Consider the following 22266-nt stretch of genomic DNA (forward strand, 5'->3'; position numbering starts at 1 on the left):
ACAAATGCTAACAGTAATAAGTTGAATGGCGTAAAAATACTGTTTGAACATCAGCTTGTTGCTACAATTGAGGAGTATTGCCCACTGCAGCAAATCATTTTTGGCGAACCTAGGGTAAGCAATCCATCTACTTAAAGGTCCAGCTGTACTACTAAATTCCAAAACCTTATCGGTGTATTGATTCTGAAGCTGATAATTCACTAGTTCCAACTAGAATGGGGTCATTTCTATAAGAAGAAGATTGAAGGTCCTCTGGAAAATATTGATACATTTCTGAAATTTGACTGTTCACACCTGTTATTGTCTTTTAACAAGTTGTCCAATAGTGCCTATTAGGATGATTTGTGGGTCTATTTAATTGTATCTAGTACTAATGAAATAATAATCAGTAGACCTGTCTAAGGTGATAATTTTCTAAGACAAAATGATTGTCTGTGAATGACCTAATACAAGTAAGAATTTCAATTCCAGTTTTTTCATTAACACCCAAGTCTAGTGACAGTACATTATCAAGTCAAAAGTCATCAAAATGAGCAGAACTTATGATTACACCCTTTATCTGGGACAGCTGAAACCTAAATAGGGGAGAATTATCCGCGGGGGTATATTTTCTGGGGGGGGGGGAAGCCGGCTCCCAGGGAAAATACGGTATTAATACAAGAGAAATTTAACAGTACAACAGCACATCTGAGAATATAAAATTTAAAATACACCCTGGGACAGCAGAACTATTACACCCTATATTATCTGGGACAGCAGAAACCTAAAACGTCTATATGTTGCTAAATACAAATTCCGAAAACAAAGTTTTCCCAATTCCGTAAAATACTTTTCCGAATTCTGACGTTTTTTTTAAACGTCTTTGATTTTTAAAACTTGATACTGCCTTTTTGGCAGTTAGTCGATTTTTAAAACTTGATACTGCTGTTTTGGATGTTTTCAAAAAATTCACTTAGTATCTAAAGAAATTACATACTGCCATCATAGGTGTCAGTCGTCGTAAATTATCATATATGTCATGGCGTAAAACTCAAGAATGTTTCCAAATAGAAATAGGTTAGTGGGTTTCTTTAGTGGAATCTGAGATGGAACTTTTCCAAAAATACCTTCTTTTCTTCCTGTGTATAGGTCTAAGTTTATTTTGTTAGGATTGTTATTTTGTTTGGTTTTGAATATTAGTAAATCAAGACTTAATCAGTGATTAAGTATATCTAATTAATTAAATGTGATTAATTGTGAAGTATTGATTTTTGGTTATTGCGACCAGGAGCCGAGTGAGTGTAGGATTTTCATTTTTTCTTCTTTTTTTCTTTCTTTCCTCTTTTTCTCGTTTTTTCTCTTCTTTCTCTTTATTATGTTATTATAAGTGTTAATTTTAAGAGGCTAAATACTTCCGAACAAGCGTTAGCTTATGGAAGGTCATTTGTTTTTTTTTTGCGTTGTGTTGTTTTTGGAATAAACCCTTATCTTATCTTATCTTAATATTTTTTTTTCTCTAGGACGAGATTTTAAAAGCAGCTGTAATGAAATATGGAAAGAATCAGTGGAGCAGAATTGCGTCATTGCTTCACAGAAAATCTGCCAAGCAGTGCAAAGCCAGATGGTATGAATGGCTTGATCCGAGCATTAAGAAGACAGAGTGGTCAAGAGAGGAAGATGAAAAACTGCTCCATTTAGCCAAAATTATGCCAACTCAATGGAGAACCATTGCTCCAATTGTAGGTCGAACTGCTGCTCAGTGCTTGGAGCGATATAATTACCTTTTGTGAGTTGCTTTCTTTTGTTACTATGATTAAGCCTATTAGATAACGATCTTTTACGAACGTTACGATCTTTTAAGATAACGAACAAGATTTTAGAATAATGTAGTAAATTAGGGTGGTGTGTTGAGAAGTGATCTCCAAATAATTTCCCCTCATCTTCGACGATTTTCCCCCATCTTTGGCCTCGTCATCGATGAAAGTAAATATAGTGACTGATTGTGTGTCTGTTGTGCTCTAGTATTTATCGGGGGGTAAGGAGCTGGTCAATATAGCCCGTCACAGATTGAAACTTGCCTAGTTTGTACATTTGGTCTTGTTTCTTATCAACCTGAAACGGTTGAGCAGAACAACAGTAAATATTTTGGCAGCGATGTTTACAGCACATATTCCTTGTTTTATCTTACATTCGATTCATCCCTTTTTTTGTATAAGGAATATGATGATTGAAACTTTCCAATCTTTGAAGCTATCGAATCTGAAACAGCAAAACTTTTGTTGGGGGTGAGCTTGTAACCTCGGGCTTGTCTTGTACATTTCTGTTGGTCTGTTCTATTTGGTTGTTGGAATCTGTTCCTTTTGTATTATTTATCTGTTATTATTTTTTATTATATATGTTTTTACTTGTATATTATACTTATATTTTGTTGTATATAGTATTTTTATGGATAATTTTGTATATATAAAATTATATTTCATTGATATTTTTTTATTATTTATACATTATTTTGTTCTATTTTTATTTATTACTATTTATTTATTGTATTAGAGTAATATTTTCAAATTTTTATTGCTGCCAGAAGTTCATTCTTTTTAGAATGTCCAACTTAGCACTTGTGTGTAGATTTTTGGAAAGCATTAGGAATGGTTGGAAAGTTGCAGGGTTATCAGATGGACTAATGGCTGGAGGATTTTGGAACCTTTCTGTGTGTATAGTAGTGGAAATATTCGAGAAATCAGTAGCTTCCGAAAGTATTGCTTCCACCAGCCTGCAATTTAATTTCAAATTGTTATGATGATCTGTTATTCATCTCAAACAAAAACTGTGTTCTTAAGCGCCTTTGCTGGCTGCTCTTTGCACGCATCCTTTCATTTGAAAGTTTTCCATCCCTGTTTTCCAAACGTATCCTCCCTTTTCTCCTCCCTGACGTATGTCATAGTTTGCAGAAATGGCTTAATTTTCAGAAAGGCTTAAAAATGGCGGACAGCGTCCTCAGACATTCATAGTCTCTGATGTCGCTTCCCTTTCCTTAGGGTTTCATCTGTTACTTCTTGAATCTTATTTCGTTACTTCCGTCAGTCTATCATATTTTGCATTAGAGTCCCAGTCTACTTGTGATTGATTAAAGCGTTCATCTTCTGAGACAGTGATTTGAGAGGTTGAGATTGCTCTACTGTTACTGTGTCTTTGAAATGGGTAACATCAAATCTTCTGTGCTGTATCCGTGGTTTGCTTGGTAGTAGTCTGATCTTAAATGGCATGGTCCAAACCACCCTTTGATCCGTTGTAGGATCATATGTAACCTCTGCAGTTTCGGGTTGAGGTTCTACAACAGAAAGATATATATTGATGTTGAAGGTGTAGAGAAAGATAAAAAGCCTAATAAGAAAGTTAGGAATGTCTAATACAGTGTTTTTATTATGCTTCTAAACTTTAAAAGATACATTTTATATTTAGGGGGAGGGAGGGCTATACAAAGTCCAAATTTTGGAAAAAATAGATTAGAATGTTTAGAAAAATGAATTTTTGACTAGCTGAGTGATTTGACTTGAAAATGCTTGGGAAGTAACGAAGATAACTGAATATTGACATTGACAAAATATGTTTTTGTTCATTTGTTCATTAATTCATCGAAAAAAACTAACACCATATTTCTTTTTCTAAATAGTATAGAACCAAAAAAGGCTAAATCAAGGTGGATGTCCAAGTTTATTTTCTTTGGGATTATATTTATTCACCTTGATTCAATCAACGAAGCTCCATATTTTTTTCCTCTAGCCTTTTATTGCCTATCTTAAGGTTCCGTCCTTTCCAACATGACGCTCAAACAATATGTAAATAAATTAAGACTTAGAAGCATCTTAACAGAAGTATAATGGGTAATATGCACCCCTCACTCACTTTAATTCACCCTTCAAAACACTATGGACTACGTATTTATTTTGAATTAATAGCTATTGTAGTTCGATATTTGTTTCTTTTTTTCTATATATTTCCATTAGGCTATTCATTATTTTTATAATTTAGGGATCAAGCACAAGAAAAGGAGGAAGGGGAAAAACCGGTCGATGACCCACGTAAGTTACGTCCAGGGGAGATTGATCCAAATCCCGAAACAAAACCTGCTAGACCCGATCCACAGGTATTTATTGCTAGTTTTTAGTTAGTGGATTTCAAAAACTGGCTTGCTTAATAAATTTTGCTTAATTAAATCACTTTAAATTAAGGTCATTGCTACAATGTTGCGCATGGTGAACTTTTTGTGCACCTTTAACTGCACCTTTATATAATGCTTTAACTACCTTCAGAAGAGATTGATCCTGATCTAAATCCAGAAACTAAGTTTCCTCAACTGATCCTCAGGCCTTTAGTGCCATTTTCATTTAAACTGACTTGTCAATTTTGCTTAATTTTTTTGCTAAATGTTAAATTAATGTTTTGTTGTTTCAAGTCAGGTGGATTTTTGTATATACTGACCAACATGACTATATTGGGGCAACGGTTTTACAATCTTTGACCATCACCGTTGATTATGGAGGGTGTTTGTGTAATCTGTATTGTCATCTGTATGATGATTCGCTATGTCTGTTGACTCTAGCTTTGTCAAATTATGTGACCTCATAGACCGGAGACCTGAAGCTATTCACTGCCTAGCGAGTCTATGCTTGTCTCGTTTTAGAGTAGCATCAATTAAAATTCTGAAGAATCTCACGCGCTAACACGGGATCAGTCAAGCGAACTGAGAGTGCAAAATAATTTTGATATTTACATGATTTCATGTGTGTTTATTTTGTGTCTGAGTTTTTTAAATTCTCCTTTTCTCCTCTGAAATAAATTCGTATATACAATCTATTTCTTTCTACGAAAACTAAATCAAAACGCTACCAGCCTGTTAAAAAAAATATTTAAAGTAGATGGCGCGCATTTAGTTTTGTTTTTAATTCGTTTGCTTCCGTATGATCATCTTCTCGCCGTAGCGTCTATGAGGGTCTGAAAAAAATAACACCACTAAAAGATAATTTTCAATAAAATCTTTCCTTATAAAAGGTTTAGACGAAAATAAAAGAAGGGAGAAAGCATCGAGGGGACGCTGACTTCCCCACCACCTGGTGTATATCTTAGACACGCGACGTATGTCACATAATTCCGCCACGCTTGGTACAGTCCACAAAACGCTTGGAACAGTTCTGTCACGTACATGATTTCTGGGATAGAGCGATCCATCGGACGATCTATGTTGCATTTATGGTCTACTGTTTATCATATGGTCTAGTTATCATATAGAAAGGGCGAGGGAGTCGGCCATTTTGCCTTTCTTTAGGCTATGCGCTGTTACCTCTGTCTTGAAAAATTAGTTTCTATAAACAGTCCGGGTCATTGAAAAGGCGTTATATGAGATATCCCCTGGAATTTAGATTTAACCAGATTAACGCTCTTCAGCTATAAAAGTTCCATCGATTGGTCTAAGCCTTTTTCTCCTATCTCCTATTTGGGTCAAAAGATAGTCTTTTTTTTTTCTCCAAAATGCATTATATTGTCATTTCTCAATCACATAAACTGTTGAAAAATGGAAGTCTTGACTTTAAAATCCTTCTTACCGTATTTTGAATGTCTGAAAATAACCTATTGTTGTAATCGACTGGTGATGAGCAACCGCAAAATAACCGACGCGTTTTTTTTCTGTTTTTACGCTCCATCCACTGTAAAATTTATCCTGTGTAACGTAACACCTTTTTTAGTTACCGCAATCGAATTATCAGTGGCCTTAAAAGCTGAGTGGCCTAAGGAACAACATTTTGTTTTAAAACGGGGAGGGGAACTGTAGCTTGGTATCGTTGATTTATCAATAAAAAACTCCTTTTCAAAGGATATTGTCTGTTTCTTGACAACCCCTCGTTTTCCTTCGAATCGTACTCCTCAGCAGCCTAAACCTGTTTTTATCCTTTTTAACCCCACTTCGTGTCGAATTTAGGTTTTTTGTGTGTGTGTTTCCTTCTATGTTTTTAGTGCTTTTTTGTATCAGTGTTTGTTTTCTATCCTCTTTTTCTCTTCTCTGTTTTCAAATCACTTAATGAATAATATTTCTTTAGGATATGGATGAAGATGAATTAGAAATGTTATCGGAAGCTCGTGCTCGCTTAGCCAATACACAAGGAAAGAAAGCAAAGCGAAAGGCAAGAGAAAAGCAACTCGAAGAAGCGAGACGACTAGCTTCTCTTCAGGTAATTTTAATTGAAGCTCGTTTTTAAATATAGAATATGGTGACATAATCCTTTAAACAGAAAATTACTTAAACCAAATATTTCGACCTATTGACTCCCCTCAAGACTTGTTGACTTCTCTTTCTACAAAGAATGAATCGATTCGTATGATACATGCAAGAACATAGCTGCTGCACCTAGCATGCATTTAAAGGAAAGGGGAAAAAGATGACAAACAGCGTTTTTTTAATATTTTCTCTGAGTTGGGGAGGGGGGGTGTCTCAGGAAAATTTTGGGAGGATTCTAATTAATCCTCTATGTCCAGATATGCGCTAGAAGGTCCAAATTCAGTTAATAATAAAGATAGAATTTGGCTAAAGCATAAATATTATAATTTCTTGTCCAAAAGAAAAAGCACGCATAGTGATGGTGCAATATAAATGTCCAGGGGCATTTAAAACTTTTGCTTTCGTTTATCAGTTCAAACGAAGCATAAAATTTGACAAGAAATTTCAAACAATGCATGAAATTTTGATTCCATCATAGATCCGAATGCTTTGGTACTGCAACAATTGCTTTGGAGTACTGTTAATTTTAAGCCAGAATTTGAATTATTTGGCTTTTGAATTTACATCCAATTTTACCAAAATTTGCTTTTACGTGACGCGTGGTGGGCTTAGATCACGCATGGCATATAAATCTAGTAGAAAGTGGTTTTGAGGCTTCCTCATAGAGCTAGGATCACCCAAAACTGAAAATCTTTTGTATCTTTGGGGTACTGGTTCGAACCTTTGGGCTTGCACTCCCTATCGCGGTTTATATAATCGCGCTTTATCTTCTCGATAATTAATTGATATACAGTTACCCATTCTTACAATGATAATGCAATAATACACGTTGTCTCTATCAAGAATAGTTTTGTGTTGGGGGTAAAGAGGCTGATGGCGTTGGTAGTGAAGTTTGCGGTAATAAAACAATGGTAGGGAATGACCTTGTATAATGGAGTTGGTGGGGATAGTGCAGGCATTGATAGTTCACATGGCAGAGGTGTCGGCGATAGAGATAGCCTTGCTTTGGCGATTGATTTGGATATTGGGAGGCTAAGTTTTGGTAGTTGAAGTTGATAGTGGGTCAGATAGTTAGGCATGCGGTGGAAGTCAGGATCGTTGAAATCAGTGTCGTTGCATTGACGTTGATTTTGCTGATGGATATGGAGTTTTGGCTATGGAGATATGGATATGGAGAGGCTGGTGTTTTGGGAAAGATGAAGGTGCCGCAATTGTTTTCATGAATTCATCTATGATCGAGTTAGTGGTATTGCTGATGGTAATTCTATTGACGGTGGTGGTTTAATTTATGATGATAATATCGGTGTTGCTGATGGTGATAATGATAGCCATTGGTAGGAATGATTGTGAGTATGATAATAATATGGACATTATAAAAATATTATTCGTGTTACGATATCGGCAATCTCAGGATTGAGGATGATTCTGAGGTTGATACTTTTGTCGGATTTAAAGGCGATCCAAGAACAAGCCCAAAATTACTACAAAATCTAGTAAGACAACCGTTACTACTATTGTTATGAAGTTATAATCGAAAGTCTTACTTGGTATGCTGCAAGTAATTGAAGAGTTACCTGCAGCACAAAGTAAAGGGTAATATCAAGACGAGCGTAACCTTGTTTATAAAGTAGCCCAGCTTAAAGTAAATAGTAGCCCGTCAACATAAACCTTGATGAATAGCTAAAGAATTTATCTTAGAATGGATTATTCTCTTTTTTCAAGAAGAACTGTTGTATATCGGAATTTCGTTGAACAGCAGAAACAATGCACTGAGGATGGCCGGTCTGAAGGATCCCCACCACTGCTAAAATTTAGATAATAATGGGCTAAAATATATGTTTTGTTTTGTCCCCTCCCTCCTCCCTAAAAAGGCTTAATGCCTCCTGTTGCGTAGATTGCCTGCCAAAGGGTGACACCCCCTTCTTCTGGCATGGGTGAAGTGGATTTTTGGCTGTTTATATTAGTCTCGTGTAGGCCCACACTGTGGTGTGCACTTCTCTTTTGCTACTTTTAGAAGGGGATCCAAGAATCCAAATTGTGACGGTCAAGGATCCCTAAATCGTTAGATTATTTTCACGTATTATTGGGAAACTACTGCTACTAACAATTCACCTTGCTACTATAATCTATAATAATTATTTTTAAATAAAAAAAACAATTTTTTTTAACTGAAAGTAAGGAGCGACATTAAAACTTAAAACGAACAGAAATTATTCCGTATATGAAAGGAGCTGTCCCTTCCTCAACGCCTCGCTCTTTACGCTAAAGTTTTTTATTGTTTAAAAAAATAGGGTTGTGAGAAAGTCAAACTTTAGCGTAAAGAGCAAGGCAAGGAGGAGGGGACAGCCCCTTTCATATACGGAATAATTTCTGTTCGTTTTAAGTTTTAATGTCGCTCCTTACTTTCAGTTAAAAAAAACTGTTTTTTTTTATTTAATTTTTGAACGTTTTTCAATAAAGGCAGGTTTTCGTCTTGGCTCACAGTACATGAATAATAAAAACAAAATTTTCATATTAATTTACTTTTATTTGGTTAAATGGCTTTCTCGAAACTTGTTTCATTTTATTTACGAACGTTTTTATTAATAATAAATATATGTAACTTACGAATTAATTTACATAAAGAACTTCTATATTAGTATACTTTTAATACGTATATTAGGGGGTTCGCTCCCTAGTCAATACCTTGCTCTTTAAGCGAAAGTTCGAATTTTGTTCCAATTCTTTAAAAATGATCGCTCAAGCACAAAGGCCGTTAATTAGAATAAATAGCTCTTATGAAAGTACTAAAAAATCTCTGGCTTAAAGAGTGAGGTATTGACTAGGGGGTGAACCCAATCATATATGTAATATTTTCTGTTCCTTTAAAGTTTTTATGTTGCTGCTGTTGCAGTTGAAAAACTTGTTTTTTTATATTTAATTTGTGATCTTTTTTTAAATAATGCTGGGAAGTCCGGCGTCCCCTTCATAGCAATGTCCCTTCCCCCATGAACACTTTCTCCGTGGAAAGATCCTCCCACCTAACCCCCAACCCCCCCCCCCCCAACTACCACGAAAAATCTCCCCTGAAAATGTCTTTACTGTATACTCCCCAATAACTAATACTATATGTTAACATTGGGTAAAGTTCATAACTTTCAGCCCTCCTCCCGGGAACTTCGGGGGATTAAGTCATCCTAAAAGACATACTCATGATATTTTCGAACATGCTGAACAAAATGGCTATCTCAAAATTTTGATCAGGTGACTGGGGAAAAAATGAGCGTGGGAGGGGTCTAGTTGCCCTCCATTTTTTTGGTCAATTAAAAAGGCACTAGAACTGTAAATTTCCGTTCCAGAGATCCCTCTTACGATATTCTAGGACCAATGAGTCGATAAGATCACCTCTGGGGAAAAAAAAATTAAAACGCACCCGTGATCTTTCTTCTAGCAAAAAATGTAAAATTCCACATTTTTGTAGATATGAGCTTGAAACCTCTACAGTAGGGTTCTCTGATACGCTGAATATGATGGTGTGAATTTTATTAAGGTTTTATAACTTTTAGGGGGTCTTTCCTCCCTTTTTTCGAAAATCAGCCAAATTTTCTCAGGTGTGTAACTTTTGATGGGTAAGATTAAACTTGATGAAATTATATATTTGAAATCAGAATTAAAATCTGATTCTTTTGATGTATCTATTGGTAGCAAAATTCCGTTTTTTAGAGTTTCGGTTACCATTGAGCCGGGTCGCTCCTTACTTACAGTTCGTTACCACGAACTGTTTGATAGATTTTGATTATTTTATAATATAAACACTAAACCACCCGAGGTCAACATAGCTATGCAAGCTTCTCCTCCATCCCAATCTATTTAAAGTCTCCCTCTTTTTACCCTCCCATGAAGTTCTTTTTCCCTTAAATCTTTCCTTACGACATCCTCCCACCCCAACCGAGGACGACCTGCTTTCTGTTTAGCCCTGGACTGGTGGCCGAAAAGGACAATCTTTGGCAATCTGTCATCCATCATCCACAAAACGTGCCCTAGCCATCTTCTCCATTCACTCATTATAGCCCTAGAAAGCGAGATTAAACCACACTTTCCATAAAGCCTACTGTTTGAATTACGGTCAGTCAGTCGGCTACTCAAAGCAATCCCTAGGCAATTTCTCTAGAAAATGTCTAGCAAGTTTTCCTCCGTGTTTTAGAGTGCCTGTGCTTCAGAACCATGTTTGACCATTGTCATCACTGTAGCTTCCAATTTTCTCAAAATTCTAATCTTGGTTCGCAGACTTATCTTCCAATTCTTCCAAACTCTTTTCAACTGTGAAAAGACACCTTGGGCCTTGGCTATACTACTTTTAACATCTTCACTGCACACACTCTCTTTACTAATAATAACGTCTTTACTGATATCCTTTACGAGGAGCCTGACCCCCCCCCCCCCTTAATGACCAATCAGAGAAAATTAATGTTTAAGCAGAAAATTCAAGGTGACAGACTCGGCTCTATTCTTAGGACTTGTCTGTGCTGTGACGAGATACTTAATAAAACTTATTGTTATTTCAGAAAAGGCGGGAATTGCGGGCTGCAGGGATTGAAATTGCCAAACGCCGGTCCAAAAAACGATATATTGACTACAATGCTGAAATCCCCCTGGAAAAGAAACCACTTCCTGGGTTTTACGACACCTCTGAGGAACAGTATGACAAGCTGGCTCCTAACTTCAAACGTTTAAGGCAACAAGATATGGACGGTGAACTAAGGTCGCAGAAGGAAGAGGCAGAACGAATCAAAGATAAAAAGAAGAAAAAAGAAAATGAAGATCAAATACCCGCTGCTCTGCTGAAGGGTATGTTTCTCATATACTTGTGTTTATGCTTTTTTATTATTATTATGTAAGGTATATCTCATTTCTCTTCAAGTTGAATATTATTTTTAATATTGTCATGTTCTTAAAATCAAATATTTTGGGTTAAGAAATAAGGAGAAAAAAGCATAATACAATGCCAGGGTAATGAAACAGCACTTTAGAGGTGAGCTGATATTTATTTATTTGCTGAAAGACAGCTGAACCATGTAAACAGCCAGGAACATGCTAGAAAATTAAATAATATTTCCATGTAAATATTCCATGTCCTGGAATATTTCCAGGACATTTTATTCTTTTTTTTTCGATTTTTTGGTTTTTTACATGAGTTTCAAAGTACTTATTTCTGTTCTGTTTATGCAAAAAAAAAAAAAAAAAACTGATTATCTATTTTTAATGTACTTGTTCTCTTCTGCTTCGGTTTTTGTATTAGCTATTTTGTCCTGTTTCTGTTTTTTTTCTACCTGTTTTTCTTAATATTTTCTAACGTTAATGACTGATTGTAAATAGGGATTGACTGTGAGACATGGGATTTTTAAACTGATATCGTTTAAACTATTTAAACTATTTAAGTTCTGTAAAATAGCACTTATAAAGAACTAAATAAGAGGATAAATTCTCTACGTTGCATTGCATTGTGTTCCTACTACAACTAGAGGAAAGCAGGTGGGATTGCTCGAAAACAATCTTTGCACAGCTACAATACCGATATAATGGCATAGGTACAATATCATATCTATTTCAAAATATATTCCGATATGCTGATGATATCGACATGTTGCCCAGCCCCAGTTATAATAGCTTGACTTGTATCGTTGCCGGGTAGTAGCGGAAGATGTCCTGGAAAATAATTTCAAGAAAAGAGTGAGAACCCTGATTCATCATCGATTGCTGTAAGGCATGTTTGAATTAGGTTTAAATCCTTTCTCGTGCAGACAGGTAGACCCATATGTAGGGTGCACGGATTTTCTTTTGAAATCTGAAGCTGATATTATGAGTGGATTAAACCCCCAAGACCCCTGAAAATAAGCTCTGTATACATGCCTAGCATAGAAGTAAATTTGGCGAATTTAAGAGTGTTTTCAAATTTGACCTTCCCTTGGAGAAGCGTACACTATTACACTTTACAATTCCCACAAAAGTTCTTTGGCCTGTAAAGCCTCTTTGTTATTATCGCTTTTCAATTTATTACTTCTTCGAACGAAACGTTGTACTGATAATATTCTTACTTTATTAGGTTCAGATAATATCTGTCTATATCAACATCACAGAGCCCTCTCTACTTCCTAATGACTTAACTGGGCCCTTGGGTATGTACAGAAGTTTGCTGATTTTGTTGGTTCGCCTTATTTTTGGACTTATTTCTTTTCAATTGGTAATGCCAGTTTGGAAAGAAGATTAAATTATTGACAAGGTTTTGTGTATAGTCTAGGGTTAAATCCAGGCATTAGAGGGGGAGGGAGGAGATGCTGTTAATCTAGAAGCGGCTGTGAAAATCTAATAGATGTAAATTTTTTGAGTGTATTGTAACGCATTTTATAATTGTGAACCTTAGGCCAGGAGACAACGAACTACCTTTTTTTTCTCATAGAACAACCTATAATTAATACTAGTGAATTCTTTTTTGATTTAAAGATACCTTACCGTTACAGGAAGATATTCAAGAGCATTTGCCCTTGATAAATTGAAAGTATCTAAAAGTAGTTAAAACATGCTTTCCCCTAAATTGGAGGAAGTTTTACTTCCCCTTATTTATAGTAATAACGTTTGTTGTATTGCAGGTGAAGAACCCTTAAAAAAAAGATCTAAACTTGTACTACCCGAGCCTCAAATATCTGAGACCGAACTAGAAGCAGTGGTGAAGCTTGGAAAAGCATCGGAGGCTGCACAACAGCTGGCACTGGCTGATGGAGGACGACCTTCTGATGCTCTTTTGGGAGATTATAATCTGACAAGCCCTGGTACTGCCCTTAGAACACCGAGAACACCAGCACCCGCTACTGACAGGGTCATGCAGGTACGTATTGTCTCTGTGATTTTAGCTGGGTGACATATAAGTAATTTGTTAGAAATAATTTGTCAGTCCAATATAATTGGGTTGACATCTTCCTTTATCTCAGCTTTTTTAAAGCTTCCATCTTATTTGCCTCCCGTGCAATTACCAAAGACTTAATAGATCTTTACAATCTAATACGTACTACAGTACTCTTTATATCTCTAGCCTCCTGTTCAGGTGGCTATTTCAGGATTGTTTTAGGATTTTGCCCTCTTTATAATCTCTGAATTAAGTTTAAGGGAGTATTAGCTAGTAAACATTCGGTTCGTCTCTGACAGTCCACTGGTTTTAGGATAAAAAAAAAGTTGATAAACGCCGTGATTCGGAAGCTGTAACCCCATTTGATGTGTTCAAAAGATGTTACCTTCATCATTTTTTTTATTTTCATTAATAATACGTATCTGCTTTTAGCGCGTTCACAATATCTGTGAAAAAAAAAAAAAACAACGAGAAAAGGAGCTTTCCACGGAAAACTTTTTAGTGGGTGATCTAGTAGTTTAGTTTAGAAGGGGATCTGGAAAGGGTCTAGGTCAGTGGTTCCCAACCAATTTGGGGCAATGCCCCACCTAGACATTTCTAAAATCCTGATGCCCTTCTCTTGATATTAACATTTTTTATTCACAATGTTGCATGCATTCACCTGAAAAAAACTTAAAAGGTCATTAACTTGGCCTCGAAAAAGGCTTCCAAAGAATAAGTCATCCATAAAAAAAAGGAAAAAAAGAAGCTAAATAAATTAAGTTTCCAAAGATGTAATAGAGATCTGAATACTTTGATCGTTTGATCTAGTAAGTTTAGTTTAGAAGGTGATCTTGAAAGGGTCTAGTTTCTCCCTTAAACAGGGGATCCAGGATTAATTCCCAAACTACGAATGGCTAAGGTTACAAAACGTAAGCTGTGTTTAATCGACAGAATTGAAGTATATTTCACATTCAGTAAAATTGTCAAAAATTATAGTCTTTTTTCCCTTTTTGGATATTCAGCAACCGTCTATACCATTCGACCAATTTTTACTACCTTCTGAATAGCTGCATCAAAGTTATCTTTTCAGCCACTTATTTCTAAATAATTTAACTAGATAACTAACAACAGGGTCACACTTGCTTCAATACTAATGGCAGGAAAGAAAAATAATTCATCAAAAAGGTTGATAAACGCTGGAACGCCGTGATCCGGAACGCCGTGATTCGGAAGCTGTAACCCTAGTTGATATGTTCAAATGATGTTACCTTCATCATTTTTTTTATTTTTATTGATTATAAATTTCTCATTTTAGCTCGTTCACAATATCTGTGAAAAAAAAAAACGAAAAAAAGAATTTTCCACGGAAAACTTTTTAGTGGGTGGTCTAGTAGTTTAGTTAGAAGGTGATCTGGAATGGGTCTAGGTCAGTGGTTCCCAACCGATTTGGGGTCATGCCTCACCAAGACATTTCTAAAATCCTGTTGCCCCCCTCGGGATATTTAATTTTTTATTTGCAATTTTACGCGTACTCACCTGAAAAAAGCTTAAAAGGTCATTAAATCGGCCTCTAAAAAGGCTTCCAAAGAATAAGTCATCCATAAAAGTAAAATCAAGTTCCCAAGTTTGCTAAAAAAAAGATCAAGTTTCCAAATATGTTATAGAGATCAGAAATATGCAAATATTGAAGAAAACATTGTTCTGAATACTTTGATCGTTTGATCTAGTAGTTTAGTTTAGAAGGTGATCTTGAAAGGGTCTAGGTTTTCCCTTAAACAAGGGATCCAGGATTAATTCCCAAACTACGAATGGCAAAGGTTACAAAACGTAAGCTGTGTTTAAACGACATAGAATTGAAGTATATTTCACCTTCAGTAAAATTGTCGAAAATTATAGTCTTTTTTCGCTTTTTGGATATTCAGCAACCTTCTATACCATATATTACCTACAGGGTCACACTTGCTTCAATATAATGGCAGGAAATAAAAATAATTCATCAAAATAACTCACCATTGTTTTCTAAAGCTAAGTGATCCTGCTGTTTATCAAATGATCTAATCACTTACCGAGTGATCAATGATCCTCCTGCTACGTCCCAGGTTAACCTTTCTCCTAATCTTTAGCATAATTTATGCCTCTTACCGGAGGGAGAATTTGTGGCAGAATATGATGTCCAAAATTAGATCGCTAATGAGAGATGCGCTTTTTTTGTCAAGTATGGTAGTATAGATTTACGTTCTAAATCATTATGCTTTTTAGGAAGCTCATAATTTGGCAGCATTAACCAATGTTGAGACACCCTTGAAAGGGGGTGCTAATGCTCCAGTAATCGACACCGATTTTAGTAGAATCACACCACGACGAGATGTTGTAGCTACCCCAAATACTGTTCTTGGAACGCCGATTTCACTAAGGGAAGGCATGACCCCAGGTAGGTTTTGCTACTACTAGTTGTTTATTTGCTTTCTTCAGAAATATGTCACTCTTTCATAATTTATCTTCCCTTTTCATTTGTTCCATTGTTGATTTTTGGTAAATATAGCAAGAAATATAAGGGATGTGATAGTGAAAAACAAATAGGTTGGGTAAATCTGAAGGAAATGGGTTCTCCGGATGAGGGTATTAGGAACAAAAAAGAGATATTTTTAGATTGCTAATTTTATGCTCATTTTTCATGGTTGTGTTCACGTTATTGACGATTCCTCCCCAGCTGCTCCTTCCCTTCTTTCTAATGGTCTCATATATAGCCATAGGCTACATAAAAACTAACGTAAAAAAATGATGAAAGTTTCACTTTATGAAATAAGATAATATTTATTTTCAAATAGCTATCAGAAGGTCTGATATAGCCAATTTCGCATCATTTGTCCAACAAGAGAAACAACCAAAATAATCCACAGCAAGACAAAAGTCAAAGAAACACCAAAACAGCATCAAAAAGTTCAACAAAAATTTAACCCATTAAAAAATTCCATGCCCAAGAACTAAAATGATCTTTATGCGATTAATTGTAAAGCAAAAGCAGACCGGGGGAGGGGGATAAAAAGATAATACCTCATCACGAACAGTTACACGCTAAAAGAAAAAATAGCCAAATTCGTATTCCGAGTCAAATACTGTAAAAACAAAAACTACTGAAAATCAAAACGTCAGTTAACAGTCAAAATGTCGAAATGAAATATTTACAATTAAAGGAAGGATTGGGCAAACGACTATGTTAAAAAAGGAATAGAGCACAAATAAGTATCACAAAAAATGTTCAAAATAAAAGTGACCAAAGATAAAAAAAAGTGGGCATAATTATTGTGACCATCAACTAAAATAAGGGACAGAGGAGTTCATACATATCAGGAATTATTAAGGTACTCCAGAATAAAGAGGATAAAACTTTTTCGGAACCTCTGTAACGGCATAAATTGGAGGATAAGTTGGGATTGCTAAGGAGGTGAAGCCGGGGGGTCGGGGTCTAATGGGGTCCTGAAAATCGACAAAAATGTCCTTAGTACGGAGATTAGAAATGGTGGAAAACGCAAATCAATTTTTCCCCTCCTTTCATTTAATGTGGTAACGCATGTGGCTTTAAGGAGGAACGAGTATGGGATTTTGCTCTCTTCGCAAATGAGTGAACGGATTTGGACTGACCCAATTTTGTTGCTAAGTCGCTTTATACCATGAAGCAAGTATTGATGAATCAAATTCGCTTGTTTTTCCTAGTCTCTCTTTTTGTTCTAGCATGTCCCTTTCTGGAGAGGCGCCATTCTCCATGTTTATCTAGGCTGTTACATATTTTACCGTTAATCAAATTATTTCTGTGCATTTTGATTAGTTTTAGATTTTCTATAGATTTGATTTAAAAAAGAAAAGAAAACAACTGACAAATATATTAGTTGTTTCACAAAGATTATTATACCGATATGTTGGCACAAATGTATGTATATACCTATAAATTGTTTTTACATTGTACTAGCATTCTGTACTAAAAACGAAATCCATTCAAAATACTCTATGTTTTCAATCAAGCACAAATGACACTCAGGTAGTATGGATGTGTTAGGATTGTAGCCTCATTTATTTTGTTGAGATTTCTTTTTGTTTTCACTTTGATTTTGGTATTCTTCATTTTATTTTTGAGCTCTTCATTCGTGATAACTGCTTGTTCAGTTGATTTGTTTACGTTTTAAGTTTAATATCGCTTTTAGTTTCCGTTTAAAGTATCTCTGAGAAACCCCTCGTGATATGGATTTGATATTTTTTACTGTTTTTGAATTCTTCCTCAGCTAACATTCCTCTGTCTTGTATCTAAACGAAGCTTAATGAGGGGAGAACCTTAAAAATCGTTAATTTTATAGTTAGTATTTCAAGGGTATACATGGTTTCAAAGTAAGATGTTAAATATCGCATAATACTTTGTGGTAAATTAAAAATTATTATTATCAAGGCATGTAAAGTACTTAAAAAAAAAAAAAAAAAATTTATGAAGAAGTGTGCATTGTCAATTCGGTTGCCTCTTCCCTTGATGATTTAATTTATTTGTTCGATTAATGAGTCGATTTGATTGAATTATTTTCAAACACACAAGCTATGAACAGCCATCTTAGGCTACTGAGCCCTTGATTTTTAGGGTCTGATGACTTTGAGCCTGTGAATGACATCTGGAATTGCGCTTCTACGCAGTATGTCTGCAATTCTTTTTTCCATAACCAAGTATGATCTTATTTTCTAAAATAAATTTATTCATTGCACCTTGAATACTACAAAATAATAAATTTAAACCAACTTCCACCAAAAGACCTGATTGCTAATGGCTTTGAGAAAAAAACACACGTACTTATGTGTTGACACGTCAGTAGCAGATAATACATCGTACCACAGTTGATATGAACACTACATCAAACGGTTGGGACATTAAGAAGAAAAATAGGGTATGTTTAGGAGCAGTTTTTTGTACTGTTAAATAGAAAAGATCGTGTCATCAATGTGCATGATATGCAGGCCCTTCTAGTTAACGGTAATTTTCTCACATTTCCCCCTCCCCTCTTATTGAAGGTCTCTACACGGAATTTTCACTTAATTTACCGAATTTGCGCAATTAGACCTGGATTTTTGTGTACTTTAGCCATTCATATTACGAACTATATTTGCAGTACAAAACTATCCTATTTTTAACCACAATGGTTAATGGTTGGGATGCAGTTAAGTTGGTTAAATATTGTTTTTTTCTAAATCCTGTATAATCGATACTGTTTAATAGCCCTGAAATTTTCTTCCAGGCTCCCGCCCCCAAGGTCCTGCTGTTGGAGTTACTCCTCTACGTGATAGGCTAAGCATTAATCCAGAAGAAGAAATGGCCATTGCTCTGGCAGACCCAAAAAGGGCAGCTCAATTCCATAAAGAAAGGTTTGGCTCTTACGTCATTTTGTTTTGTTAACACCTTTTGACAGTTTCTTTTGTATAGTAGATAAACCTAAAAAATTAAAATAAATATAAATTGAATAACTTTCATAATTGAATAAAGTATAATTAACTTTGTTTTTGGTTTTTATTGGTATTATTTTTATCAGATTTATTTTGAGTAAAACAAAACATAATTGAAAATAATTCAATGAGTTTGAAAATAAACAATAAGTAGAATAAATGAAACCTAAAACAAACAATAGTAAAATGAAAAGTGACACCAAACAGAAAAAATAACAGATACTACTATGGACAAACAAATAAAACCTAAAACGAACAAAAATTAATTGATTACTACAAATAGAACTGAGGATAACGCCCTCAATAAAACTTTTAATGCCTGTGCATCAGTTAAGCTTTGTTGAAAACGGCTTTTTTATGTTTTCCCTTTTACTTCATTTCCTACTTCTTTTACTACTCTTCACATCTCTAATATAGGAAGACCCTTTGGTGTTTTATTTTGCCTCGCACCCGTGAATATATTTATTTTATTAATGGAATTTGTTACTGTTAAGTTTGACTGTCTGTTTCTTCTTTACTCCGTTCATTGTCAAGAACGAATTTTCGATCTTTGCTCATTGACATTCGTTCATTTAAAAAAAAACGTAAATTCAATATTTGTTACCTGTAAATGTTGTTTCGAAATAAAATCTATATCTATCTCATATGATATCTTCTATTGAAATCTACAAAAAATCAAAAGTGTCTTTTTTCATCGGATCCTTAGATCCCCAACTTTATCATTGTTCTTAGGATAAAAGCTCTGATCCTTAGCCCTATCCTCAAAACTCCTCCTCATTATCTTTAATATGGGAAAACCATGGAATCTACTAAGATATGCTTTTCCTCCTTAGGACAGTATATCCATGGCTTTATCCTTGGATTTATAACGATAAATTATAATAAATTAAATAATTTTCCAATAGATAATCCAAAAATAAAAAAAAAATTATTACTAATTATATTGTAGGTCTGAATGCTTCAGCGTCACTTCTGAATTCTTCACCAGTGGAAACAAAAGTCCAAATTTTGTTCTGGCCTTGGGTAGGCATAGGGGTTTTGCGCCCAACTTCTGTCAATTTCTGCTCGTTTCGAGCTTGACTCGGTTATTTATTGTAATTTCTGTTCGTTTTGGGTTTCATTTATTTATCGATGCTGATTTGTGATAGTTTCGAGCTTGCTAGATTATTTGATTTTATTTTTGCTCATTTTTTGTTTAATGGAGTTCTATCCTTTTCTTTCAAAAACTTATTTTGTGGAAAAAGTTTTTTTTAATTTAATTTCTGGTCGTTTTGTATTGACATAGTCTTTTCAGGGGAAAAGAAAATAACACTTTAAATCTTTTCGTTTTTTAAGACTTTATAGTTTGGCCTGCTATTTGTATGCCGAAGAAAAATTTTCAGCAATTTTTAACAACATACACCCTTTTAAAAATCTGGACACAAATAGTACTGTTTAACTTAGTTTCATACCTCCTCTAGTCGACCTGAAATGGAAAACTTGACACCATTCACAAAAAAACTATTTACTTTCTTTGATAGCTTGGATACACTTACACTATTTTGATTTGGAGAAATTTTAAGAGCAGAAGTAGCCTCGAAAGTTTGAACATAATACCCTCAGTCGTTCTTGGGATGCTGCTGAGATGCCTTTTTGGAAATTAGCATTGTCATAGTACATTTTGATTTAATCGTATGGCAACATTTAGTTTTTAAACATAATGGGCAAATGGGAGGGTGGGAGTGGAAGGGGGATTAGTTGCCCTCCAACCACTTTCGATTATTAAAAAGAGCCTCAGCCCTTTCTATTTTCAATCGAATGAGCCCCTTTCGAAGTTCCCACGACAACTCTTTCGATACGAAGTGCCCTGGTCTAAACAACAACAACAACAATAAAAAATATTACTAATCACTTTTGACTATTAAAAAGGGCAATAGCCCTTTGAATTTCAAATCCAATGAGCCCTTTTCTGAAGTTTCTACGACTACACCTTCTATAAAACCTTATATGCCCCCAGGGCATAACTTTAAACCCTTGCCCTGAGGGCTCTGGCGGAGTATCCTCCTCAAAAGCATATTTTCTATCTGTAAATCAACTACGCTGAACAAAATGGCTATCTCAAATTTTTTATTGGATGTGTTTGGGGGAATGATGTGTGTGGGGGGGGGGGCTAGTTGCCCTCCAATCACTTTCGACTATTAAAAAGGGCACTAGCCCTTTGGATTTCCGATCGAATGAGCTGTTTTTGAAGTTTCTACAACCACGACTTCTATAAAAACATTATATGCCCCCTGGGCATAACTTAAAAACCTCGCCCTGAGGATTGTGGGGGAGTGTCCTCCTAAAAATCATATTTTCTATCTGGAAATCAACTACGCTGAACAAAATAGCTATCTCAAAATTTTGATTGGATGAGTTTGGGGGAATAATGGGCGTGGGGGGGGCTACTTGCCATCCAATCACTTTCGACTATTAAAAAGGGCACTAGCCCTTCCGATTTCCAATCGAATGAGCCTGTTTTGAAGTATCTACGACAATGCCTTCTGATACAAAACCTTGATATGGCCCCAGAGCATAACTTAAAACACACATTGCGCCCGACGTGCGTTGCTAGGAGCGTTGTGTCCTGCCTCATAAAAATAGTTTTCTATCCTGGAAATCAGCTACGCTGACAAAATGCCTATCTCAAAATTTTGATTGGATGTGTTAGGGGGAATGATGGGCGGGGGGGGGGACTACTTGCCATCCAATCACTTTCGACTATTAAAAAGGGTACTAGCCGTTCCGATTTCCAATCGAATGAGCCCTTTTCGGAGTTTCTACGACAACTCCTTCGATACGAAGTGCCCGGGTATGGAGAAAAAAAAAAACCAAAAAACAACACATTGTGCCCACATCGTTCTTTACTTAGGCAGCGCTATGCGCTGCCTATGATAATGGCTTTTATCCTTAGCCCTATCCTCAAAACTCCTCCTCAATATCTTTAATATGGGAAAACCATGGAATCTACTAAGATATTCTTTTCCTCCTTAGGACAGCAGATTAGCTTTATCCTTGGATAATGGCTATTATCCTTAGCCCTAGCCTCAAAACTCCTCAATCTTTCTAGTATAGGAAAACCTTGGAATATACTGAGATACCCCTTTCATCCTTAGGACAGTAGGTCTGTAGTTTTATCCTTGGATAAAGACTTATCCTTAGTTGTATTCTCAAAGCCCCTCCTCAATATCTAATATAGGAAAACCTTGGCATGTACTGAGTTACGCCTTTCATCCTTAGGATGGTAGGTCCTTAGATTTATCCTTGGATAAAGGCTTTTATCTTTAGCCCTTTCCTTAAGACCGCTCATCCGCATCTCTAATTTAGGAAGACATAAGAAAAAAAGTGAGATATGTCTTTTTTACATTGTTTTATAATATACTACATATGCCTCTATAAAATTAGTGGAGCTGATCCTAAGCTTTATCCTCATCCTTGGGATAAAAGCTTTTGTTCTTTTTTATTTTATTAGTTTGTAAGCCCGGTCAATGTCTCTCAGAGCTTATTTTTTCCCAGAATCGGCTCCTGGCTGTAAAATAAAGGATAAAGAAAATGAAAAATTACAAGTATAAGCATTCATGACATTGTTGGAGAATATTATCGTAAATTAATTTAATTTTGTCGCTCAAAAACTTAAAAACGTTATTTTCTGCAAGCTTTG

The 22266-nt window shown here is 35.4% G+C and overlaps 1 protein-coding gene across 1 annotated transcript in view; it reads left to right on the top strand.

Annotated features, from left to right (window-relative positions):
• Nucleotides 1-22266, top strand: part of Cdc5 (cell division cycle protein 21) — a 39473-nt gene that overhangs the window by 5422 nt on the left and 11785 nt on the right. The window contains exons 3-9 of the mRNA XM_089099086.1: nt 1500-1765; nt 4009-4123; nt 6072-6203; nt 10795-11077; nt 12877-13112; nt 15372-15543; nt 18383-18509. Coding sequence (XP_088955212.1) covers nt 1500-1765; nt 4009-4123; nt 6072-6203; nt 10795-11077; nt 12877-13112; nt 15372-15543; nt 18383-18509 — 1331 coding nt within the window. The remainder of the gene's footprint in view (nt 1-1499; nt 1766-4008; nt 4124-6071; nt 6204-10794; nt 11078-12876; nt 13113-15371; nt 15544-18382; nt 18510-22266) is intronic.

Source organism: Artemia sp. Qi Xiang Cuo, chromosome 2 (genome assembly GCF_049724085.1).
Source record: "Artemia sp. Qi Xiang Cuo chromosome 2, ASM4972408v1, whole genome shotgun sequence".
NCBI lineage: Eukaryota > Metazoa > Arthropoda > Branchiopoda > Anostraca > Artemiidae > Artemia > Artemia sp. Qi Xiang Cuo.